We start from the raw sequence: 22,277 nt of genomic DNA on the forward strand, positions 1-22,277 counted from the left end.
AAGAGGAAGGGAGCCACAGGAATGGAAAATTGGAAACGAAACAATAGCAGAAGTCCAGGAAACAACTCATATTTGGATAGTGAGAAATGCCAACAAGAAAAATGATATCGAAAGCAGAATAGAGAAAGGACGACGTACAATGTATGCCTTACTAGGAGCTGGCTTACACGGGAAAAATGGTATCAATCCTGTAGTAACGAATAAAATATTTACAACATTTAGCAGGCCCAGAATAACATATGGACTTGAAGTAGTAAAATTACAGCAGAAAGAACTCAACGCTTTGGAAATCTACGAGCGGAAACTACTGAAACAGATCCAAGGGCTCCCTGACAGATGCGCTAACGTTGCAGTGTATGCTTTACTAGGGACAACTCCAATTACAGTCCATATAGAGCGAAACTCCTTGACCACCTTTTTCAACATTGCTTCACACCCAGAGTTTATAGAACATGACATTGCCAGACGTCAGTTAGCAGTGAAGGATGAAACAAGTAACAGCTGGTTTACACATATAAGGATCATCCTACAGAAATATAGCCTTCCAACAGCATTCGAAATTATGAACAATCCACCAAGTAAAACCCTATGGAAGAAGCAAATCGATTCAGCTATCAACAAATACTGGGAAGAGTCCTGGAGAGATGAGATTGAACAGAAAAAATCATTAAAATATCTGAACCTACAAGAACTGGCTACCAAACATCCACACAATATCTGGAAAACAACTCAGAACAACATCAGGGACATCTCAAAAGCCACAATCAAAGCTCGCCTTCTCACAGGTACCTATACTCTCCAAGCTGATCGCAAAAGATTCAATCAACATGCAGTGTCTGAAACCTGCCTTCTGTAAAACACACACTGAGGACAGATGCCATTTCATCCTTAAATGCACAGTACTAGAGTCACCACGTTCAAAGCATTTAGCTCTACTAAAGCAGCTTTTGGCTAGGAAAATCAGCACTGACACAGCAGAAGAAATATTTAAAGATGAAGAGCTTCTCATGCACTGTATTCTGGACTGCTCAATGTTAACCAGAATGGGTTATATAGAAATACAAAGTGACATTATCAGAGACATTGAAGAAATCAGCAGAAATTTAATTTATGAATTGCACAATCTTAGGGCAGTGAACCTTAATAGATTATTATAACAATCTGTGAACTTTATATCGTGTGAGACACTAGTTTAGACAAAGGAACTTTTAGCGATATATTTAATTTTTTTTTTTTTTTTTTTTTTATCCGAACACCACCACCAATCTTTTCAATTGGTAAACTTATACCTGTTTACGACAGGGTGCTCCGAAGTCAACGGAGGAATATACCAGCACAACAACAACAACAATACCGGTACGGGAACGGATCAATTTCTGGTCGATATAATATGGGGCGAGATTGTCACTTCGACGTTAGCGCACTTGAGAAATACGTCATCAAAATGTGATTACGCTGATATGGAGATCAAACTGGAAAATCTGATGCAGATGTTTTCAGATAAGTGCATTAAAAATTTAATTCAACATGTGTATATTATGATTATAAATTATAATTTATTGAGGAACTATGATTTTTGTATTGTTTTTATTTGAGCAAATCAACATCAGAAAGTCTGAAATCATAAACTGAAAATTATATTTATTTTTAACATGAGTTTTTGACAATGAATAATCTTGTTGTCACATAACAGGCATAACTGGTAGACATGTAAAAAAATATTGAGTTGTGTGAATGGTTATTTGGTGAAAATAATAAGTCACCGGTTTTTAATCTTCAGGGGATAAAAAAAGGGGGAGGGTAATTAATTTGATTCCAAATGGCTTCCCATGTACTGTATAAACATGCAATAATATTTCTATTGAATTTATTGCTTCAAAACGCCTTGAACAATTGATTCTTTGTGGATTTTTTTTTTACTTTTAGGGTATTTAATGATTTTAAAATGGAGCTGCCAATTTTGATAGTAAACAGATTGAATGCAGATTCCAGTTACCTTTACTCAGCAATACTAGTTGGAAGTACAGAAACAGCAAATTTAATTACAGAAAGGAGAAGAACTTAACATGTATCCTTTATTCCTGATTTTTATTTATATTTGAAACTGAACAGCGAGCATCATTAAGCCATGGTGAACAATGTGTATCTAAATACAATTATTGAATTAAGACAATGAAATGCTTAAGGGTATTAGTGAACATGAGGAGGAGGGGGTGGGGGTGGGAACCATTTTGATTGTAATTTAACAATCTAAGCAGCCATTAAAAATGGCCAACAAGTTTGCTAGTAGTAAGTACTAGTATCTAATTTTGATAGGAGTTTTAACGATCCGACATTAAAATAAATACAAGTCAATTTTTTTTAATGGGAACTTGACAGCCATTTAAATAAGCTATTAAACACAGTGATCGGGAAGGACATCCGCCTTGCGCCAATTGCCCTTTTCGACCAGAAATGCCACATAGAGTGACAAATGTAAGTGCCCACGTGGCGCACAATATTTTCCACTCCGTTTTGAAACATTTGATATCGTAAAATGGATTTCCGATTGTGTTTCGTGTCGCCATGTGTATGTACAAAACTGTGTAGTGTTACCGCCTATATATATTTTTTGGACGTCTCGATTGTTTTCCTATGGAAATAACAGCAACATGCGGTATAACTGATTACCCCAAAATAACATTTATTGTAAATAAAAGACTTTTTGGCTGGAATTTCCGATAATATTGATTTTATTAATGCCATGTGTGTAAGAAGGCATTTCTTTGTTTAAGTATATCAACATGAGGTCAAGGACTGCATGTTCAATGCATGATCATCTAATTACATTATCTGATTGGTCAGTTCTTGAGATCGGTAATTAATATCAAATTTCTACATGTGCTCGGACATGCGGTCATTCGCCTTTGTTTTGGGAGAGAGAAAAGGTCGTTTTTGAATTTTATCTGAAAAACTGAAAAAGTACTGAAGAAAGGCAGTCATCGAAGAATCCACAGATTATAAGGTAAAAGCGAACCTTAACTATTATTCAATATATTTTTGATAGCTTAATTTTTAATTTATTAATTTTTATAATAGATTAGTTGCTTTTGAACCATGGTCCGGCGTGCCTTAATTTTTGGTAATTCTTTTATTCGTCGTTTAGAAACATTTACTCATGAAAACTGTGATCGAGGTTGGTTAAATTTAGGTTTAGACGGAACCGATATCCAGGTGGAATTTTTTGGTTTGGGGGGAGGGACTCTTCGCCCCGGTAATAAATGTGTTCAAAAGCAACATTATATGCATATAATTGAAGAATATACGCCACATTCAGTTTTTCTTCAGGTTGGAGGCAACGATTTATCGTCTGAAAATGAGCCCGTAAAATTAGCAAGAGATATCAGCGTTTTTGCCGATTACATAATTAATTGCTATCATGTTAACCACGTGGTTATTGGTCAACTTCTCCCGAGGTATTCCGAAAGACCGGAAACCTATTATAACAACAAGGTTTACATTGTAAACAAAGAACTTAGTCATTTACTAAAACAAAGAGATAATGCGACTTTCTGGCATCATAGGGGGTTGTGGAAGAACACCCCAGATTTATTATTAAAAGATAAAGTTCATCTTAATGATGAAGGTATGGAAATATACGCTAGAAGTGTTCGTGCTGCTGTTGGTAGCCTTTCACGTACATGTAATGTCGAGCAAACTTGCGTTGCAAACTACCGTGTATGATTGTTATTACTTATTGTTCCTAATTGGAAGGACATACGAAGAAGAAGAAACATACAATACAATTATTTAGTTATCTATGAATTATTTGCATATTATTACTCCATCACCTTAACGATTTTATAATTCAAAATATCTCTGAGTGGTTGTGCTTATATGCACATGGTTGTGACACTGGTGACATGAAAAATGTCTTATTTATATTTTATTATGGTTGGTTACATCATTTATATCAGGGTTATATAATATAATATGTCTCTGTTTATATTTAATTATTGATTATTTATTCATAATCATGGTTTATATACTATTATATTAGTGTATTATTAGTTTATTTAATCAGAGAATAAATCACGTCTTTCCCTATAATGGTTGTGTCACAATAGGGATCGATTTTGGTACAATTGAAGTACTTTATACATATTGGTTGGTTTTAAAAATTGGTTTTGGAGTATTAATTAGCATATCATAATCAAACTTAATTTTAAACATGAGTATATTTTGCTTGATATATCATCATATCAACTATGTTTAATTTGCCGGACAAACATTTTGGTTTAAAAATTTTACTTATATAGTAACATTCTTTAAATTCTGTGATAATACAGGATTTCTATTTTTATTTTTTGTTTTATGTATTTATAGCAAAATGCCAAAGCAGAAAAGCAGAACAAGAAGAAAGGCTGCTCCACAAAACCTGGTAGAGGATGTTCACGATTTAGTGGAGGAACAAAGTCAGGAGTTACCACCAATATACAGGCCACCAGTGCGGAGACGCAAGGCCAGACAAACAGCTCCTGAAAATCTGTCAGTTCATGAAACAAATACTAAACAGTCGTCTGTTCCAACCGCAAATGACATTGCTGATGCTTTGTTCCTGAAGTTTCAAAGTTCTGGCGTTCAACTTGTCAAAGACAATACAGCAGTTCCAATTAATGACTTAACTGGTATATTGTCGTCATCATCTATACAACCAGAAAATTCGTCAACTACTGACTCCCAGGGACCAATGTTAGCTGTCTTTCAACCACCAGTTTCCTCAGATCCTAATATCAACACTCCTTCTGATGGTGAGCAGCTAAACTCAAATGAAGAAATTCCATATGCATGTGAAATGTTGAGACATACTATACCTTTAGATTACCATGTCAGCAATAAGGTTAAATCTGATGTTTGGTGTGATAATTATGTAAATTTTGCTCTATTGTTACCTTCTAATATTGATGATACATGTAATGAATCAACATTATTTGAAAATTTAAATATTACGATTTCAAATAGGAAACCTAACAAAGAGCTTTTGTCCATTCACCAATGGACAAATGCTTTTGATATATTTATGTCTATATATCTTGAAAAGAATTTGAGGTCTGCTAAAGCATTGATAAAATATGGTTTTAATGTACGGTCATTATGCAAGTCCTTGGGTTTCCAAGCCGCTAAATTATATGACGAGAAATTTAGGAAGATAAGGAAAATTTTAGGGTTACGATGGGATGAAATAAATGATGAACTTTGGAGATCTGCAGCTTTATATGACAGACAATCTGAATTTTCAGGTCAAAATAAGAAGTCATTTGCCAAAACCTCAAACTCAGGCCCAAATTCTTTTCATAGGAGGGCCCAGCATCAGTATCAATTCCCAAATGGCTATTGCTGGGCCTTCTGTAAATCAGGGGAATGCACATCAAAGTTTTGTAAACTTAAACACCAATGTGTACACTGCAGCAAGAAACACTGTACCCTTACATGCCCAGAGCAAAAAGGAAAACAAGCAAACTTTGTCAAAACTTCCAACACCAATAAAGGTTGAAAATTTAAAACACTTTTTAGCAGGTTATGAAACACAGTTGAAAGATAAATTGATTCATGGTTTTTCTTTTGGATTTTCAATTAATTCTTGTTTTTCTACATCCCTAAATAAAGAGATTTTTCCTCCAAATCATAAAAGTGCAAGGGAAAATTATCATGTTGTGCAATCAAAACTAAATAAAGAGATTGAAGCAGGTAGAGTTAAGGGTCCTTTTACAAAGCCCCCTTTCCCTCTCTTTGTATGCTCCCCTTTGGGTTTAGTTCCAAAAAAGGAACCCAATTCTTAACGATTAATACATGATTTGTCGTATCCTAAGGGTGACTCTGTAAACTCTGGTATTTCCCCAGAATTTTCGGCTGTACAATACCAAAACATTGAAACAGTTATAGATTTAGTCCAATCTTATGGATCAAATTGTCTAATGTCCAAAACAGATATTGAGCATGCATTTCGCTTAATTCCAATTGCTAAAAAAGATCATCATCTATTGGGTTTTCATTGGGACAAACAATTTTATTATGATGTCTCCCTCCCCATGGGGGCTTCGTCCTCGTGTCAGCTGTTTGAGTCTTTTTCTACAGCCCTCCACTGGATTTTAAATGCTAAATTTCAAATATATGGGGTATCACACCTGTTAGATGATTTTTTCTTTGTCGGAAAAGCTGGCTCAAATGAATGCTATAGTGCATTACAAACTTTTCTTTGTCTTGCCGATAAATTGGGGGTACCCATCAAATCAGACAAAACACAACTCCCTACTACTTGCATTATTATCTACGGTATTGAAATTGATTCTACTCAGATGGTAGCTCGTTTACCTATGGAAAAAATTGAAAAAATTTTGCAATTATTGAGTAAATACAAATGTAAACGCAGTATCTCACTTAGAGAATTGCAATCCTTATTGGGTCTTTTAAATTTTGCATGCGGAGTTATCATACCTGGAAGAGCCTTTTTACGTAGGCTTTTTGACCTGACTATAGGCCATACATCTCCTCATTATAGAATCAATCTTAATTCTGATGCAAGATTAGATCTGAAGTTATGGTACAATTTTATTGAAAATTACAATGGTAAATCTTGTTTTTTATTTAAAGAATGGGTTTCATCAGATTTTTTAAAACTTTTTTCTGATGCTGCAGGTACATATGGTGGTTTTGCTGCAGTTTTTGGCAGCAAATGGTTTTCAGGTGAATGGCCACCGGAGTTAGTCGATTTACACATTACAGTGAAAGAACTTTTCCCGATTGTGTTAGCTATTGATATATGGGGCCCTCTATTGGCAAATCATAAAATACTGTTTTTAACAGATAATTCAGCTGTTGCTGAAATTATAAATAAAATATCATCTCGAGAAAAGAATATTATGAAATTGATTCGAAGATTAGTGCTAGCTGCATTAAAGTACAATATCTATTTTAGAGCCAAACATATTCCTGGAAAAACAAACGTTATTTGTGACTTGTTGTCTCGTTTTTCATTTCAGGAAGCTCATCAGATTGCTCCTTGGTTAAGTCCAACTCCTGTGGCCATTCCACCTCAATTTTTGCATCTATGACTGATAAGCTTGTTAGTGCATCATTATCTGATGCTACTGTGTCATCATATAATAGAATGCTAAGTGTGTATTCAAATTTTTGTCAGAAAATTTTTCCAGGAGTTATTGTACTTCCATCTACTCATGTCATGGTTGCTCATTTTATTTCACATTTGTTTATTCAAAATTATCAACCATCTACAATTGCGTCATACATATCAGCCATCAGTTTTATACATAAAATTAAGTTCTTACAGGATCCAACAGACACATTTTTTATTAAAAAAATGTTAAAAGGTACAAAACAGTTGAGACATTCTGTTGATACACGGTTGCCAATAACCTATGATATTCTTGTAAAATTAGTTAAGGCTTTACCAAAAGTAATAGTTGGCATTTATAATCAAGTTTTGTTAAAGGCTATGATGTCTACTGCTTATTTTTGTTTCTTACGTATTGGAGAAATTGCAGTTAAAACTGAGTCTGAATTCTATAGAGTAATTCAAAGGGAAGATATAAAGTTTGAAAGAGTAAATGGTCATGTGAGCAATATGACAATTATTATGAAGTTCTACAAACATAGTAATCTGCAAAGTAAGACATTATCAATAGCTAGACGTCCTGAAAATTATCTATGTCCTGTTAAAGCTATTGAGGAATATCTAAGGTTACATTATTGTCCACTTGGTCCTTTATTTCGATTTAAATGTGGAAAACCTGTTTCAGGTTTTTATTTCAATTCTTCATTAAAAAGTTTGCTTAATTTCGTAGGTTTAGACACAAATTTTTATAAAGGTCACAGTTTCAGAATTGGAGCTGCGACATCTGCAGCTGCCAGAGGTGTGCCTTTAGCCTTGATCCAAAACATGGGTAGATGGAAGTCAAACGCTTTTCAACATTATATTCGACTTGATAATTTTCACACTTAGATTTAATATAATCACAGTCGCTTACTAAGTGCTTTGGTAGAGGTCAACATGGCTTGCTTTACCTTATTGTGATTCATTTTTTGTAAGGATTAACAAGACTGTTTTATACATGTTAGAATTATTTACTTTTGTAGAGGTCAACATGGTTTGCTCTGCAAATTTAAGTTTTTGCCATCAGTCATTTACTATATATGTAATGGTATTTATTTGGTTGGTAGAGGTCAACATGGCTTGCTTTACCTTTCATTTACAAGTTTCATTATATTAGTATATATTATTTTTTGCTTTGTTTATAATCTGTGTTAATGTTTTTGTAGAGGTCAACATGGTTTGCTCTACACTTTTACTTGAAATGCAAAAGTTAAAAGGTGTATATTTTATTCCATTTTGGGTGTTTTTTGTTGAGGTCAACATGGCTTGCTCAATTTTTCTAGTTCTGGAGTTCCTTAAGTTGAATCCAGAGTCCTCGGATGGGGATCCCTCTTGGGATTTGTGGCACTTTTTCAACCCCACCTTTGCTTATTAAAGTCATTGTCATTTATGCAGTACTATTATAATTGTTAAGATGTAAGTTGCATTTTAAATTAATTTCTGAATAAATGACATTTTACTCAACTTGTGTTTTATTAACAGCAAACATAGCTCAGACTCTTTGATCTAGGTCATTTATACAAGGTTTTCTCGTTGTTATCTGTGTCTAGGAACATTAGCTGACAAAATAACATTTATTGTAAATAAAAGACTTTTTGGCTGGAATTTCCGATAATATTGATTTTATTAATGCCATGTGTGTAAGAAGGCATTTCTTTGTTTAAGTATATCAACATGAGGTCAAGGACTGCATGTTCAATGCATGATCATTTAATTACATTATCTGATTGGTCAGTTCTTGAGATCGGTAATTAATATCAAATTTCTACATGTGCTCGGACATGCGGTCATTCGCCTTTGTTTTGGGAGAGAGAAAAGGTCGTTTTTGAATTTTATCTGAAAACCCTCCCATTTCCCTCCCTTTTAAGCGTTATTATATAGGACATTTATTTTTCTTTATACATCAATTAAGGACAATATTCATTGTATTGTTTATATACTTTGTATATATATATGTTGGTGAGTTAATTTTTTCAACTCACTTTTATTTTTGTCATTTTTATGATGTTCATTATGTTAGGGTGTGGCACTTTTTCAACCCCACCTTTGCTTATTAAAGTCATTGTCATTTATGCAGTACTATTATAATTGTTAAGATGTAAGTTGCGTTTTAAATTAATTTCTGAATAAATGACATTTTACTCAACTTGTGTTTTATTAACAGCAAACATAGCTCAGACTCTTTGATCTAGGTCATTTATACAAGGTTTTCTCGTTGTTATCTGTGTCTAGGAACATTAGCTGACAAAAAACGTAATTGTTACCATCATTCATGATATAATTTTTATAAACAACTTTACATTTGTGAAGTTTGGCAAGTACTGACGAGAATTTTTCCCTTATTATAATCTTTAAAATAAGCTTGCTATTATTTCAATTGAAATACACAAAAGCCTTTGTATGAATGTAGTATTTGTCTCTATAAAAGGTGCTGAACTTAATTTTTTTTTTTTTTTTTTTTTTTTTTTTTTCGAACACCACCACCAATCTTTTCAATTGGTAAACTTATACCTGTTTACGACAGGGTGCTCCGAAGTCAACGGAGGAATTTACAGGCACAACAACAACAACAATACCGGTACGGGAACGGATCAACTTCTGGTCGATATAATATGGGACGAGATTGTCACTTCGAAGTTAGCGCACTTGAGAAATACGTCATCAAAATGTGATTACGTTGATATGGAGATCAAACTGGAAAATCCGATGCAGATGTTTTCAGATAAGTGCATTAAAAATTTAATTCAACATGTGTATATTATGATTATAAATTATAATTTATTGAGGAACTATGATTTTTGTATTGTTTTTATTTGAGCAAATCAACATCAGAAAGTCTGAAATCATAAACTGAAAATTATATTTATTTTTAACATGAGTGTTTGACAATGAATAATCTTGTTGTCACATAACAGGCATAACTGGTAGACATGTAAAAAAATATTGAGTTGTGTGAATGGTTATTTGGTGAAAATAACAAGTCACCGGTTTTTAATCTTCAGGGGATAAAAAAAGGGGGAGGGTAATTAATTTGATTCCAAATGGCTTCCCATGTACTGTATAAACATGCAATAATATTTCTATTGAATTTATTGCTTCAAAACGCCTTGAACAATTGATTCTTTGTGGATTTTTTTTTTACTTTTAGGGTATTTAATGATTTTAAAATGGAGCTGCCAATTTTGATAGTAAACAGATTGAATGCAGATTCCAGTTACCTTTACTCAGCAATACTAGTTGGAAGTACAGAAACAGCAAATTTAATTACAGAAAGGAGGTCTAGAAGAACTTAACATGTATCCTTTATATCTGATTTTTATTTATATTTGAAACTGAACAGCGAGCATCATTAAGCCATGGTGAACAATGTGTATCTAAATACAATTATTGAATTAAGACAATGAAATGCTTAAGGGTATTAGTGAACATGAGGAGGAGAGGGTGGGGGTGGGAACCATTTTGACTGTAATTTAACAATCTAAGCAGCCATTAAAAATGGTCAACAAGTTTGCTTGTAGTAAGTACTAGTATCTAATTTTGATAGGAGTTTTAACGATCTGACATTAAAATAAATACAAGTCAATTTTTTTTAATGGGAACTTGACAGCCATTTAAATAAGCTATTAAACACAGTGATCGGGAAGACATCCGCCTTGCGCCAATTGCCCTTTTCGACCAGAAATGCCGCATAGAGTGACAAATGTAAGTGCCCACGTGGCGCACAATATTTTCAACTCCGTTTTGAAACATTTAATATCGTAAAATGGATTTCCGATTGTGTTTCGTGTCGCCATGTGTATGTACAAAACTGTGTAGTGTTACCGCCTATATATATTTTTGGACGTCTCGATTGTTTTCCTATGGTAATAACAGCAACATGCGGTATAACTGATTACCCAAAAAAACGTAATTGTTACCATCATTCATGATATAACTTTTATAAACAACTTTAAATTTGTGAAGTTTGGCAAGTACTGACGAGAATTTTTCCCTTATTATAATCTTTAAAATAAGCTTGCTATTATTTCAATTGAAATACACAAAAGCCTTTGTATGAATGTAGTATTTGTCTCCATAAAAGGCGCTGAACTTAATTTTTTGGTCTTTGGCTCTTTTGAACATTTTGTAAACATGCCTTCTTCTGATGACATATGTCTCTTGGATTTAGGAAGATTAGTGTGTACACATATTTTGGATTATATCTTTTGGTAAGTACAATGTATTAGAATTTCCACAATTTTGAATATATGTGCATGCTCTTTTAGTTCAAAGTAGTGACATTTAAAGTGTTTTATTAACTTTCAAGAGTCAAGAAAAAAAGAAGGTCATAGATTTATAAAAAGTATTAATAAAGAAGATGTGGTATGCTTGCCAATGAGACAACTCTCCACAAGAGACCAAATGACACAAAAAATATGCATATACATATCATAAAATTGTGTAGGACATGAGTCATATTTTGTATCATTTTAAAACATTATTTGTTTTATAACATAGTACTTCTGAAAAAGTAATTTTGCTATAAAATTAGAGATCTGTGGTGTGACTGACAATATGACATTTATATATCCACAAATGGTAAAACAATATATCTTTATATATACATGTATAGTATATACACTACCCACCAAAAGTATGATATAAAACATGGGCAAGACCCATTATGTTATAGTACAATGATTATGAAAAACAAATATTAAACAAAAAAGAAAGGACAACCTCTTTATTTCTATGGACAGTCACTTATTATAATGATGATAATTTAGTACTGAAATGAGGTTTAATGTATTGTACAGTTATATATCAGCTGCTGAACCAGGGTGGTGAAGGTGGCAATTAAGTCAACATTACTTAGGAGTAAGACTTATAAAACTTCTATGCAATAAGTTATGTAGACCTAAAGCTCAGAAAGGGGGAGCCCCCTTTCCTAAATCCACCTCTGAATATTAAATTTCTAGAAGGATTTGACACTCTTAGAAATTGACCCTGCAAGTGACACATTAATACAAATCTTTTCAAAAAGTGTTATTTTCATTTGATAATTTCAGAATTGACAACAAATGTTACTAACTAACTTTATATCTGTACAATGTTAACTTATTCTTTTATATGCTAGATTCTTTTACTTTTATTTTGCAGAATTTGCCATGAACAAATTCAACTTTAAGGACAGCGAGTTCAATGGGACACTGAATGAAAAGATACACACATGTAACAGGACTACCTATAGACGACAGAGAACAAATATTGTTTATTTAATCACAGAAAATGCCATAAATGGAAAGATTTTCTAAAGACATTCTCCTTACTCATCCATCAAATTCCATCTGATGGTCAATTCTCCATCAAGTTTCTATGCATTTTACATGTAATGGAAATATTCCATTGGTTTTCCATTACATGGAAAATGTTCCATCAGTTTTCCATCTGATAGCAAAATTACCATCAGTTTTCCATCAGATGGCAAAAATACCATCAATTATCCATCAGATGGCAAAAATACCATCAATTATCCATCAGATGGAAATTATGCCATCAATTTTCCATCATCATGAACACAAATTCCATCAAACCTTTTCCATCAACCATTTTCCAGCATTGATGGAAAGTTGATGGAAAGTTGTTCCAATACTCCATCAACATGATGGAATGTGATGGCATTTTTTCCATCACAAAATTCCATCATGTTTGATGGAAAATCTAGGGAAGGGCGAAGGTCAAGTTCAATTTTCACGATTTTAGTATTTCTCCTTTTTGAGTTATCGCCATTTTTAATATCCAAAAGTGGTATTTTTAAATATTTTTCTCTTGTTATCATATTATGACTAAGCAGATGGTAAATGTCTTATCTCACAATAAAAATTGGAGTGACAGATTTATTTGAAATTTTCTATTTCCTAAGTGGTGATGATTATAAGCTATATTATTAGACATTTTGAAGTTAATTGCATTATTAATTATTATATATGTAATGTTAGAGTACTATGTTAAACCATAGTTCTGTTCAAAGGGAAATAACACTTCAGATTTGCAAGTATGATTTTCATTATTAATTAGATCTGGGAAATATCTTAGCATATGATAATTGTTGGAGTGACAGATTTATTAGAAAATTTTCTGTTTTCTGATAAGATCTGTAGGACTGTATGTAAATAATTTGAAATTTACTAGTAGGACTGTATAAATGAAGTTTGAAATTTACTGTTCATTATTAGACATTTTGTATATAATTAAGTCTCCCTAAACCATATATATTCTTACCCCCACCCTCCTTCAATTTGAGAATGTGCTTTTATCTTGTAAACGGTCGAGATCCCCACCCCTAAACAATTTATATTCTTGTATGGGACAATAAAACAAATCAATTGAAATATTGGGGGAGTCCCCGGGTTCACCCCCACCCCCTTTCTTTTTGAAAACTTGTAAACGGTCAAGATCCCCACCTGGAAACTATATATATTCTTGTATGGGACAATAAAACAAATTAAATGAAATAAAAGGCGAGTCCCCTGGGGTCACCCCCACCCCCTCCTGTTTGAGAACTTGCAAACGGTCGAGATCCCCACCCCTAAACCATATATATTCTTGTATGGGACAATAAAACAAATCAAATGAAATATAGGGGTAGTTCAGGGGGGTCACCCCCACCCCCTTTCTTTTTGAAAACTTGTAAACGGTCAAGATCCCCACCCTGAAACCATATATATTCTTGTATGGGACAATAAAACAAATCAAATTAAATAAAAGGCGAGTACCCGGGGGTCACCCCACCCCCTCCTGTGTTAGAACTTGTAAAAGGTCGAGATCCCCACCCCTAAACCATATATATTCTTGTATGGGACAAAACTAGAGGCTCTCAAGAGCCTGTGTCGCTCACCTTGGTCTATATGCATATTCAACAGGGGACACTCTCCAACATTGTAGATGAGAATAGAATTAATGACAAAAATCTCTGGTTTTTTTTGTATCTTATATTGCTGATCATTGAAGTCTGTTTAGTTTCTCTCTTATCTTCATGATCTTATTTAGCTTTTGCTCTAAACACAAAAGAGGGTAAAAAAACACCTATAAAGAGTAACAGTCTACTTATTATATCAGCAAAATTTGACTTGTTAGTAGGTCTTGTCTTGCTTATCATTTTTGATTATTTAAGTTTCTATCTATCTATTATAATTAATATCATACAAGGAAAAACGCCAAAAAAATGGTAACAAGAGTGCACACGCTGAAATGTCTCGCCTTCTTTACTAACCATTGATTTTATGTTGATAAAATTGAGAATGGAAATGGGGAATGTGTCAAAGAGACAACAACCCGACCATAGAGCAGACAACAGCCGAAGGCCACCAATGGGTCTTCAATGCAGCGAGAAACTACCACGCCCGGAGGCGTCCTTCAGCTGGCCCCTAAACAAATATGTATACTAGTTCAGTGATAATGGACGTCATACTAAACTCCAAATTATACACAAGAAACTAAATTTAAAATGATACAAGACTAACAAAGGCCAGAGGCTCCTGACTTGGGACAGGCGCAAAAATGCGGCGGGGTTAAACATGTTTTTTGAGATCTCAATCATCCCCCTATACCTCTAGCCAATGTAGAAAAAACAAACGTACAACAGTACGCACAGTAAAACTCAGTTTAAGAGAAGTCCGAGTCCGATGTCAGAATAGGAAACAAAAGAAAATAAACAAAATGACAATAATACATAAATAACAGACTACTAGCAGTTACTGACAGTCCTAAATATAAAGCTTTACTACGTAACACATAAACTTAACATGATCCAAGAAAATGAGGTCAAGGTCAGATAAACCAAACGAGAAATACATGTACACCTAACAATCATTCAATAAACCAAACATAGTTGACCTATTGCTTATAGTTTCTAAGAAACAGTCTTAACCAAGAAAACTTAACATTGACCAATGAACCATGAAAATGAGGTCAAGGTCAGATGAACCATGCCAGACAGACATGTACACCTTACAATCAATGTATGCATTAAATATAGTTGACCTATTGCTAATAGTATCTAAGAAACAAACTTAACCATGAAAACTTAACATTGACCAATGAACAATGAAAATGAGGTCAAGGTCAGATGATACCTGCCAGACAGACATATACACCTTACAATCCTTCCATACAACAAATATAGTTGATCTATTGCTTAAAGTTGAAGAAAAACAGACCAAAACACAAAAACTTAACACTGAGAAATGAACTGTGAAAATGAGGTCAAGGTCAAATAAAACCTGCAAGACTAACATGTACATCATAAAATATTTCCATACACCAAATATAGTTGACCTATTGCCTTTAGTATTAGAAAAAAAGACCAAAACTCAAAAATTTAACTTTGACCACTGAACCATGAAAATGAGGTCAAGGTCAGATGACACCTACCAGTTGGACATGTACACCTTACAATCATTCCATATACCAAATATAGTAGACCTACTGCTTATAGTATCTGATATATGGACTTGACCACTAAAACTTAACCTTGTTCACTGATCCATGAAATGAGGTCGAGGTCAAATGAAATTTGTCTGACGGGCATGAGGACCTTGCAAGGTACGCACATAATAAATATAGTTATCCTATTACTCATAACAAGAAAGAAATTAACATAACAAAAAATGTTGACTTTTTTTTCAAGTAGTCACTGAACCATGAAAATGAGGTCAAGGAAAATGGACATATGACAGATGGAAACTTCGTAACATAAGGCATCTATATACAAAGTATGAGGCATCCAGGTCTTCTAGCTTCTAAAATATAAAGCTTTTATGAAGTAAGCTAACGCCGCCGCCGCCACTGCCGGATCACTATCCCTATGTCGAGCTGTCGCAGGCTCAACAAAAATCATAATTAAAGGGCAATAACTCCAATAAGGAGTCGTTGGACAATTTCTGCCATTTGTCTTAATTGTAGATTTTGTCTTGCTGATCATTTTTGTATATTTAAGTTTCTTTCTATCTATTATAAGTTTTAAGATATAAGACAAAAACGCAAAAAAAAATTGTACAAATCGGCATCAAAGGGAAATAACTCTAATAAGGAGTCAACTGATGATTTCAACCATAAGACTTATTTGAAGAACTTGTCCTTCTGATCATTTTTGCAATTTAAAGTTTCTCTCTATCTTTTATAGTTTTCAAGATATGATAATAGGCAAAAATCGAAAAAAAGTGGTAAAATTTGTCATTTAAGGGCAATAACTCCTACAGGAAATTGTCTTAAAGTTTTGACGTATATGGATAATTGGTAGAGCTCAACATTCTGAACAATATTACCCTCTTCAGATTTCCTCTTTTTATAACTGTTATCAGATCATTAACAAAACTTGCATTTTACCCCATATGTTGTATTTTTTGCCATGTTGGCCATCTTTGTTGGCAGGCAGGGTCATCAGACACATTTTTTAAACTGAATACCCTAATGATGATTGTGGCTAAGTTTGATTCTATTTGGCCCAGTAGTTTCAGAGGAGAAGATTTTTGTAAAAGATTACAAAAATTTACGAAAATTGTAAAAAATTGACTATAACTCCTTAAGGGGTCAATTGACAATTTTGGTCATGTTAACTTATTTGTAGATCTTTCTTTGCTGACTATTATTGCTGTTTACAGTTTATCTCTATCTATAATAATATTCAAGATAATAACCAATAAAATGCTCCGCTGGGGCGCAGCTTGATACGACCGCAGAGGTCGAACCCTTAACAGTTAGGGCAAGTATGGACACAACATTCAAGCTTGATACAGCACTGAATTTGGATTGTAATTAAATATTTGACACAGCATAGGTTTCTGACACAGAATGAATGTGGTCTAAGAACTTAAAAGTTTTTAATTTACCTATTCAAACCATATCATTATTATTTGCTTTTATATATAAATCAGAAATAACCAATTTAAAATGGAAAATTTTAATGAAAAAAACAGAAAAAAAAATCCCCCCCCAAAATTTTTTGAACCCCCTTATGATTCATCGCCCCAAAACTCAATCCCAGCCTTCCCTTTGAGGTATGGTACCTTGCAGTACAATTTCAGAGAGATCCATACACTTGAACACAAGTTATTGTCTGGAAACTAGAAAAATGCTTGTTTTTTGGCCCCTTTATGGCCCCAAATTCCTAAATGTTTAGGGCAATTACCCCCAAACTCAAACCCAGCTTTCCCTTTGTGATATGGAATCTTGTAGTACAATTTCATAAAGATCAATACACTTACACACAAGTTATTGTCCTGAAACTAGAAAAATGCTTATTTTTGGCCCCTTTTTGGCCCCTTTTTCCTAAACGATTTGGGCAATTACCCCCAAACTCTATTCCAGCTTTCCCTTTGTGATATGGAACCTTGTAGTACAATTTCATAAAGATCCATACACTTGAACACAAGTTATTGTCATGAAACTAGAAAAATGCTTGTTTTTTGGCCCCTTTATGGCCCAAAATTCCTAAATGTTTAGGGCAATTGCCCCCAAAATCAATCCCAGCATTCCTTTTGTGATATGGAACCTTGTGGTACAATGTCAGAGAGATCCATACACTCACACACAAGTTATTGTCATGAAACTAGAAAAATGCTTGTTTTTTGCCCCTTTTTGGCCCCTAATTCCTAAAATTTGGAGGCAATTACCCCCAAAATCAATCCCAGCATTCCCTTTGTGATATGGAACCCTGTGGTACAATGTCAGAGAGATCCATACACTAACACACAAGTTATGTCTGGAAGTTACAAAAATGCTTATTTTTTGCCCCTTTTTTGCCCCTAATTCCTTAACTGTTGGTACCATAACCCCCAAAATCAGTCCCCACCTTCCTTTTGTGGTATTAAACCTTATGGTAAAATTTCATAGAGATCCATTTACTTAAACTAAAGTTAGAGTGCGAAAACCAATGTGTCTTCAAACGACAAGGACGAAGACCACACCAACATCATACCAATATACGACCGCAAAATTTTTTTGCTGCCGTATAAAAACTGCAAAATTTCCTTAAAATAACTAATTCAGAGGCTGCAACCCAACAACAGGTTGTCTGATTCGTCTAAAAATATCAGGGCAGATAGAACTTCACTTGATGAACATTTTTACCAGTTGTCAGATTTGCTATAAATGATTTAGTTTCAGAGATATAAGCCATAAACTGCATTTTACCCCTATGCTCTACTTTTAGCCATGTCGGCCATTTTGGTCGGCGGGTTGGATCAAACGGACACATTTTTTAAACTAAATACCCTAATGATGATTGTTGCCAAGTTTGATTCTATTTGGCCCAGTAGTTTCAGAGGAGAAAATTTTTGTAAAAGATTACAAAAATTATGAAAAATTGTTAAAAATTGACTATAAGGGCAATTACTCCTTAGGGGTCAATTGACCATTTTGGTCATGTTGACTTATTTGTAGATCTTACTTTGCTGCACATTATTGCTGTTTACAGTTTATCTATATCTATAATAATATTGAAGATAATCACCAAAAACTGCAAAGTTTTCTTAAAATTACCAACTCAGGGGCTGCAACCCAACACAGGTTGTCTGATTTGTCTGAAAATTTCAGGGCAGATAGATCTTGACCTGATGATCAATTTTACCCCCGTCAGATTTGCTCTAAATGCTTTAGTTTCAGAGATATAAGCCAAAATCTACATTTTACCCCTATGTTCTATTTTTAGCCATGGCAGCCATCTTGGTTGTGGGCCGGGTCGTCGGACACATTTTATAAACTAGATACCCCAATGATGATTGTGGCCAAGTTTGGTTAACTTTCGCCCAGTAGTTTCAGATGAGAAGATTTTTGTAAAAGTTAACGGACGACAAGTGATGAGAAAAGCTCACTTGGCCAAGGGCCAAGTGAGCTAAAAAAGGAGTCCCCTGGGGATTACCCGCCCCCCCCCCCCTCCCCCCCCCCATTTTTGAGAACTTGTAAATGGTCGAGATCTCCACCCCTAAACCATATATATTCCTGGGTCAATCCATAGGCGTCACTTATGCATATCACAAACCAATTGTACTGGACTTTGACTAATGTCAGGCGATCATGGGAATGATGAATTATTGGAGCTTTGTTTGGGAGACTTCGTAACAGCATCCTGTTACAATTATTTCTTGTTACTGATAAGTTTTATAGATTTTGAAAAGACATTGTATAAATGATAAATAAAATTTTGGATTTTTTTCTTCTTTTCTAAGGTAAATTGTTTGAAGAATTTTGTGGCAAGTTTGTTTGTTATTCTGTAAAAACTAATTTTCTGAATGCTATATATTTTTTTTGATGAAGTGAACTCATTGAGGTCCAAAGGGTCCTAAATTAAACTTTTGTTTAATTTCATCAAAAATTGAATTCTTTGGATCTTTGATATGCTGATTCTAACAATGTTTGAGTGTTAAATCGTATCTAATTTTAGAGAACTTAGTCATCACTGGTTGTTGTCATTATATTATTGATTATAATTTGAAAAATTGCATCATATCTTAATTTAGAGAACTATTTATCCAGTTTGAGTTATTTCCCTTTGCACAGAAAATATTATGGATAAAATTAACCTGTGTTTCATTTCAACATAAATTAAATATATATTAGGGTTCTTTCAAATGCTGAATCTAAACCTGTATTTAAATATCAGATTTTTGGGCCCAGTTTTCAAGTTGGTCCAAATCAGGGTCCAAAATTAAACTTTGTTTGATTCAACAAAAATTGAATTTATGGGGTTCTTTGAAATGCTGAATCTAACCATGTATTGAGAGATTTTGAATTGTGGGCTCCTTTATCAAATTGGTCCACATTGAGGTCCAAAGGGTCCTAAATTAAACCTTTGTCTGATTTCATCAAAAATTGAATTCTTGGGGTTCTTTGATATGCTGATTCTAATATGTACTTAGATTTTGGATATATTGGACCATAATAAGTAAATGTCCAATTTCAAATATTTCAGTTCTTTGACCACATTCATTTTGTGTCACAAACCTATGCTGTGTCAAATATTCAATCACAATCCAAATTCAGAGCTGTTTTAAGCTTAAATGTAGTGTCCATACTTGCTCAACTGTTCAGGGTTCGACCTCTGCAGGAAAATCCGGTTTGCTGTCACTCTGACAGCCTCTTGTTTTGTACACTTTTAGGCGTAAATATAATTTGTTTATTGTGTACAGTATGGGTTTTCATGATCATGATCAAATGCCCTCATAAGAAAGATCGTTGAATATTATCTAGATGTTATAAAACATCAAGATAATATATCCACATATATATGTGGCTATGAATGAATGAATGAACAAACAATCAATAAAAAAAAAAGAATGTATCAGTGAAAGAATTAAAAAAAACAAAGGAACAAACAAAGAATGAAGACATGCAGACTTGTATAATAAAGTATACTTCAACAGACATATATAATTATCTATCATATAAACCATGTTTTAGCTTTTAAAATGTTTAATTCTCACTCTTTTTATTATTAGGATAAGTAATTTTAGTCCCTGATATTTTGAAGACAAAAGTCTATTTCAATTTTAGTGACACAGGATATATAAATGAATATCTCAAGAACTTCCAAAAATATTCATTGTGAAAATTTTAGGAAGATGGAATTATCTGTTTCCCCTATGCTCTCTTATGATGCATTTGATCATTTCTGAATAAAAATGTTAATTACTTATATCAACTACATTTATCATAATAATGAATGCTAAAATATTCCAATTAACAGGGAAACCTTATAATTAAAACTAGACTATCAAGAGATGCTAAATGAATCAGAAATATTTTCATAAATAGATGTTTAAGAAAGAAAAAATAACATCATAAAACAGTTTGATTAGGAAGAATATGTTAAAATTTATATGATTATATTACCACAATTACAGTAATTAAATCAGGTGTCAAAATGTAAATCAAGAAAAACAATAGATGTATGAAACAATTTACCAAAAAATACACAAACAAAAGAATGTAACATTAAAAGAATAAAAAAACAAAGAACGAGAACTGTATCAAAAACTATACTTCAACAGATAGAAATTATTAGGTATCTTATTCATATAAGCCATATTTTGAGCTTTCCAAAAATTGTAATACTCACTCTTTTTATTGTTAAATAAGTAATTTTAGAACTTGATAATTTTGGGACAAAAGTATATTTCACTTATTTTAGGGACACAGGATATATAAATAAAATATCTCAAAATCTATCATATTTGTTTCTCTTTTGTACAAAATCAGGTCAATGACTCTCTCATTTGAATTGTTTTTCATTTTGCCATGCCAGGGCCTTTTATAGCTTGCTATACAGTATGGGTTCTGTAGATTGTTAAAGGCCATACGGTAACCACTAGTCGCTAACATCTAGGTCATTTGGTCTTTGGATAGTTGTCTCACTAGCTATCATACCACGTCTCCTTATTTCATAAAGAGACAATGAGACAAGGAGGGATTCAATATTTAAATCCAGGAGACAATAGATGAATGAGACAACCTGATACAATGAGACAAGGGAATCAAAATTTAAAACCTGAGGACAATAGATGAACGAGACACCCAGAGACAATGAGACAAGGGGATTAAAATGTAGATGAAGAGAACAATAGATGAATGAGACTTACTAGAGATAATCAGACAAGGGAGTCAAAATTCAAATCCAGAGGAAAAATGAGAAAACAAGAGACAATCAGACAAGGGATTCAAAATTCAAATCCAGAGGATAACAGGCAATAAATGAATGAGGCAAACCAGATACAATGAGACAAGGGAGTGAAAATTCAAATCAAAAGGAGAATAGATGAATGAGTTAAACTAGAGAAAATGAGACAAGGAAGTCATAATTTTAATCCAGTTGACATCAGATCAATTAGACAAACAAGAGACAATAAGACAAGGTAAGTGAAAATCTAATAGAGTGAACAATAGATAAATGAGACAATTTATTTGTTAATCCCTTGTCCCAGTCATCTATTGTCTTTTGCAGGTCCTGCTCCACATGTGGTACCTGTCATGTTGTTCAAGCAATAAAACATCTGGAAATAAGTCGCTTTTGGTAATGTCATGATAGTTGAATTAGAACCAAGAGACAATCAGACAAGGGCATCAAAATTTCAACCCAGTGGAATATAGATAA

At 33.4% G+C, this 22,277-nt stretch overlaps 2 protein-coding genes and 2 long non-coding RNA genes across 8 annotated transcripts in view; 2 read left to right on the top strand and 2 right to left on the bottom strand.

Moving 5' to 3' along the window:
* Positions 1–22,277, bottom strand: part of LOC127709697 (probable E3 ubiquitin-protein ligase HERC4) — a 428,281-nt gene that overhangs the window by 279,313 nt on the left and 126,691 nt on the right. The gene's annotated exons all lie outside the window — the stretch shown is intronic.
* LOC127709774 (uncharacterized) lies at positions 1,220–15,962 on the bottom strand. The gene is made up of 2 exons (XR_007985757.1): positions 10,293–15,962; positions 1,220–1,919 (listed from the first exon to the last, which is right to left on the bottom strand). It is a non-coding gene; the product is annotated as an uncharacterized LOC127709774 (long non-coding RNA).
* On the top strand, positions 1,918–9,621 carry LOC127709769 (uncharacterized). The gene is made up of 2 exons (XR_007985752.1): positions 1,918–2,927; positions 8,969–9,621. It is a non-coding gene; the product is annotated as an uncharacterized LOC127709769 (long non-coding RNA).
* Positions 2,934–5,827, top strand: LOC127709726 (uncharacterized). Its single transcript, XM_052215392.1, has 2 exons — positions 2,934–3,625; positions 4,366–5,827. Exon 2 carries the CDS (start codon positions 4,370–4,372, stop codon positions 5,531–5,533), a length of 1,164 nt encoding a protein of 387 aa, XP_052071352.1. The 5' UTR covers positions 2,934–3,625; positions 4,366–4,369; the 3' UTR covers positions 5,534–5,827.

This window comes from Mytilus californianus, unplaced genomic scaffold (assembly GCF_021869535.1).
Source record: "Mytilus californianus isolate M0D057914Y unplaced genomic scaffold, xbMytCali1.0.p SCAF_7, whole genome shotgun sequence".
Classification (NCBI taxonomy): Eukaryota; Metazoa; Mollusca; class Bivalvia; order Mytilida; family Mytilidae; genus Mytilus; species Mytilus californianus.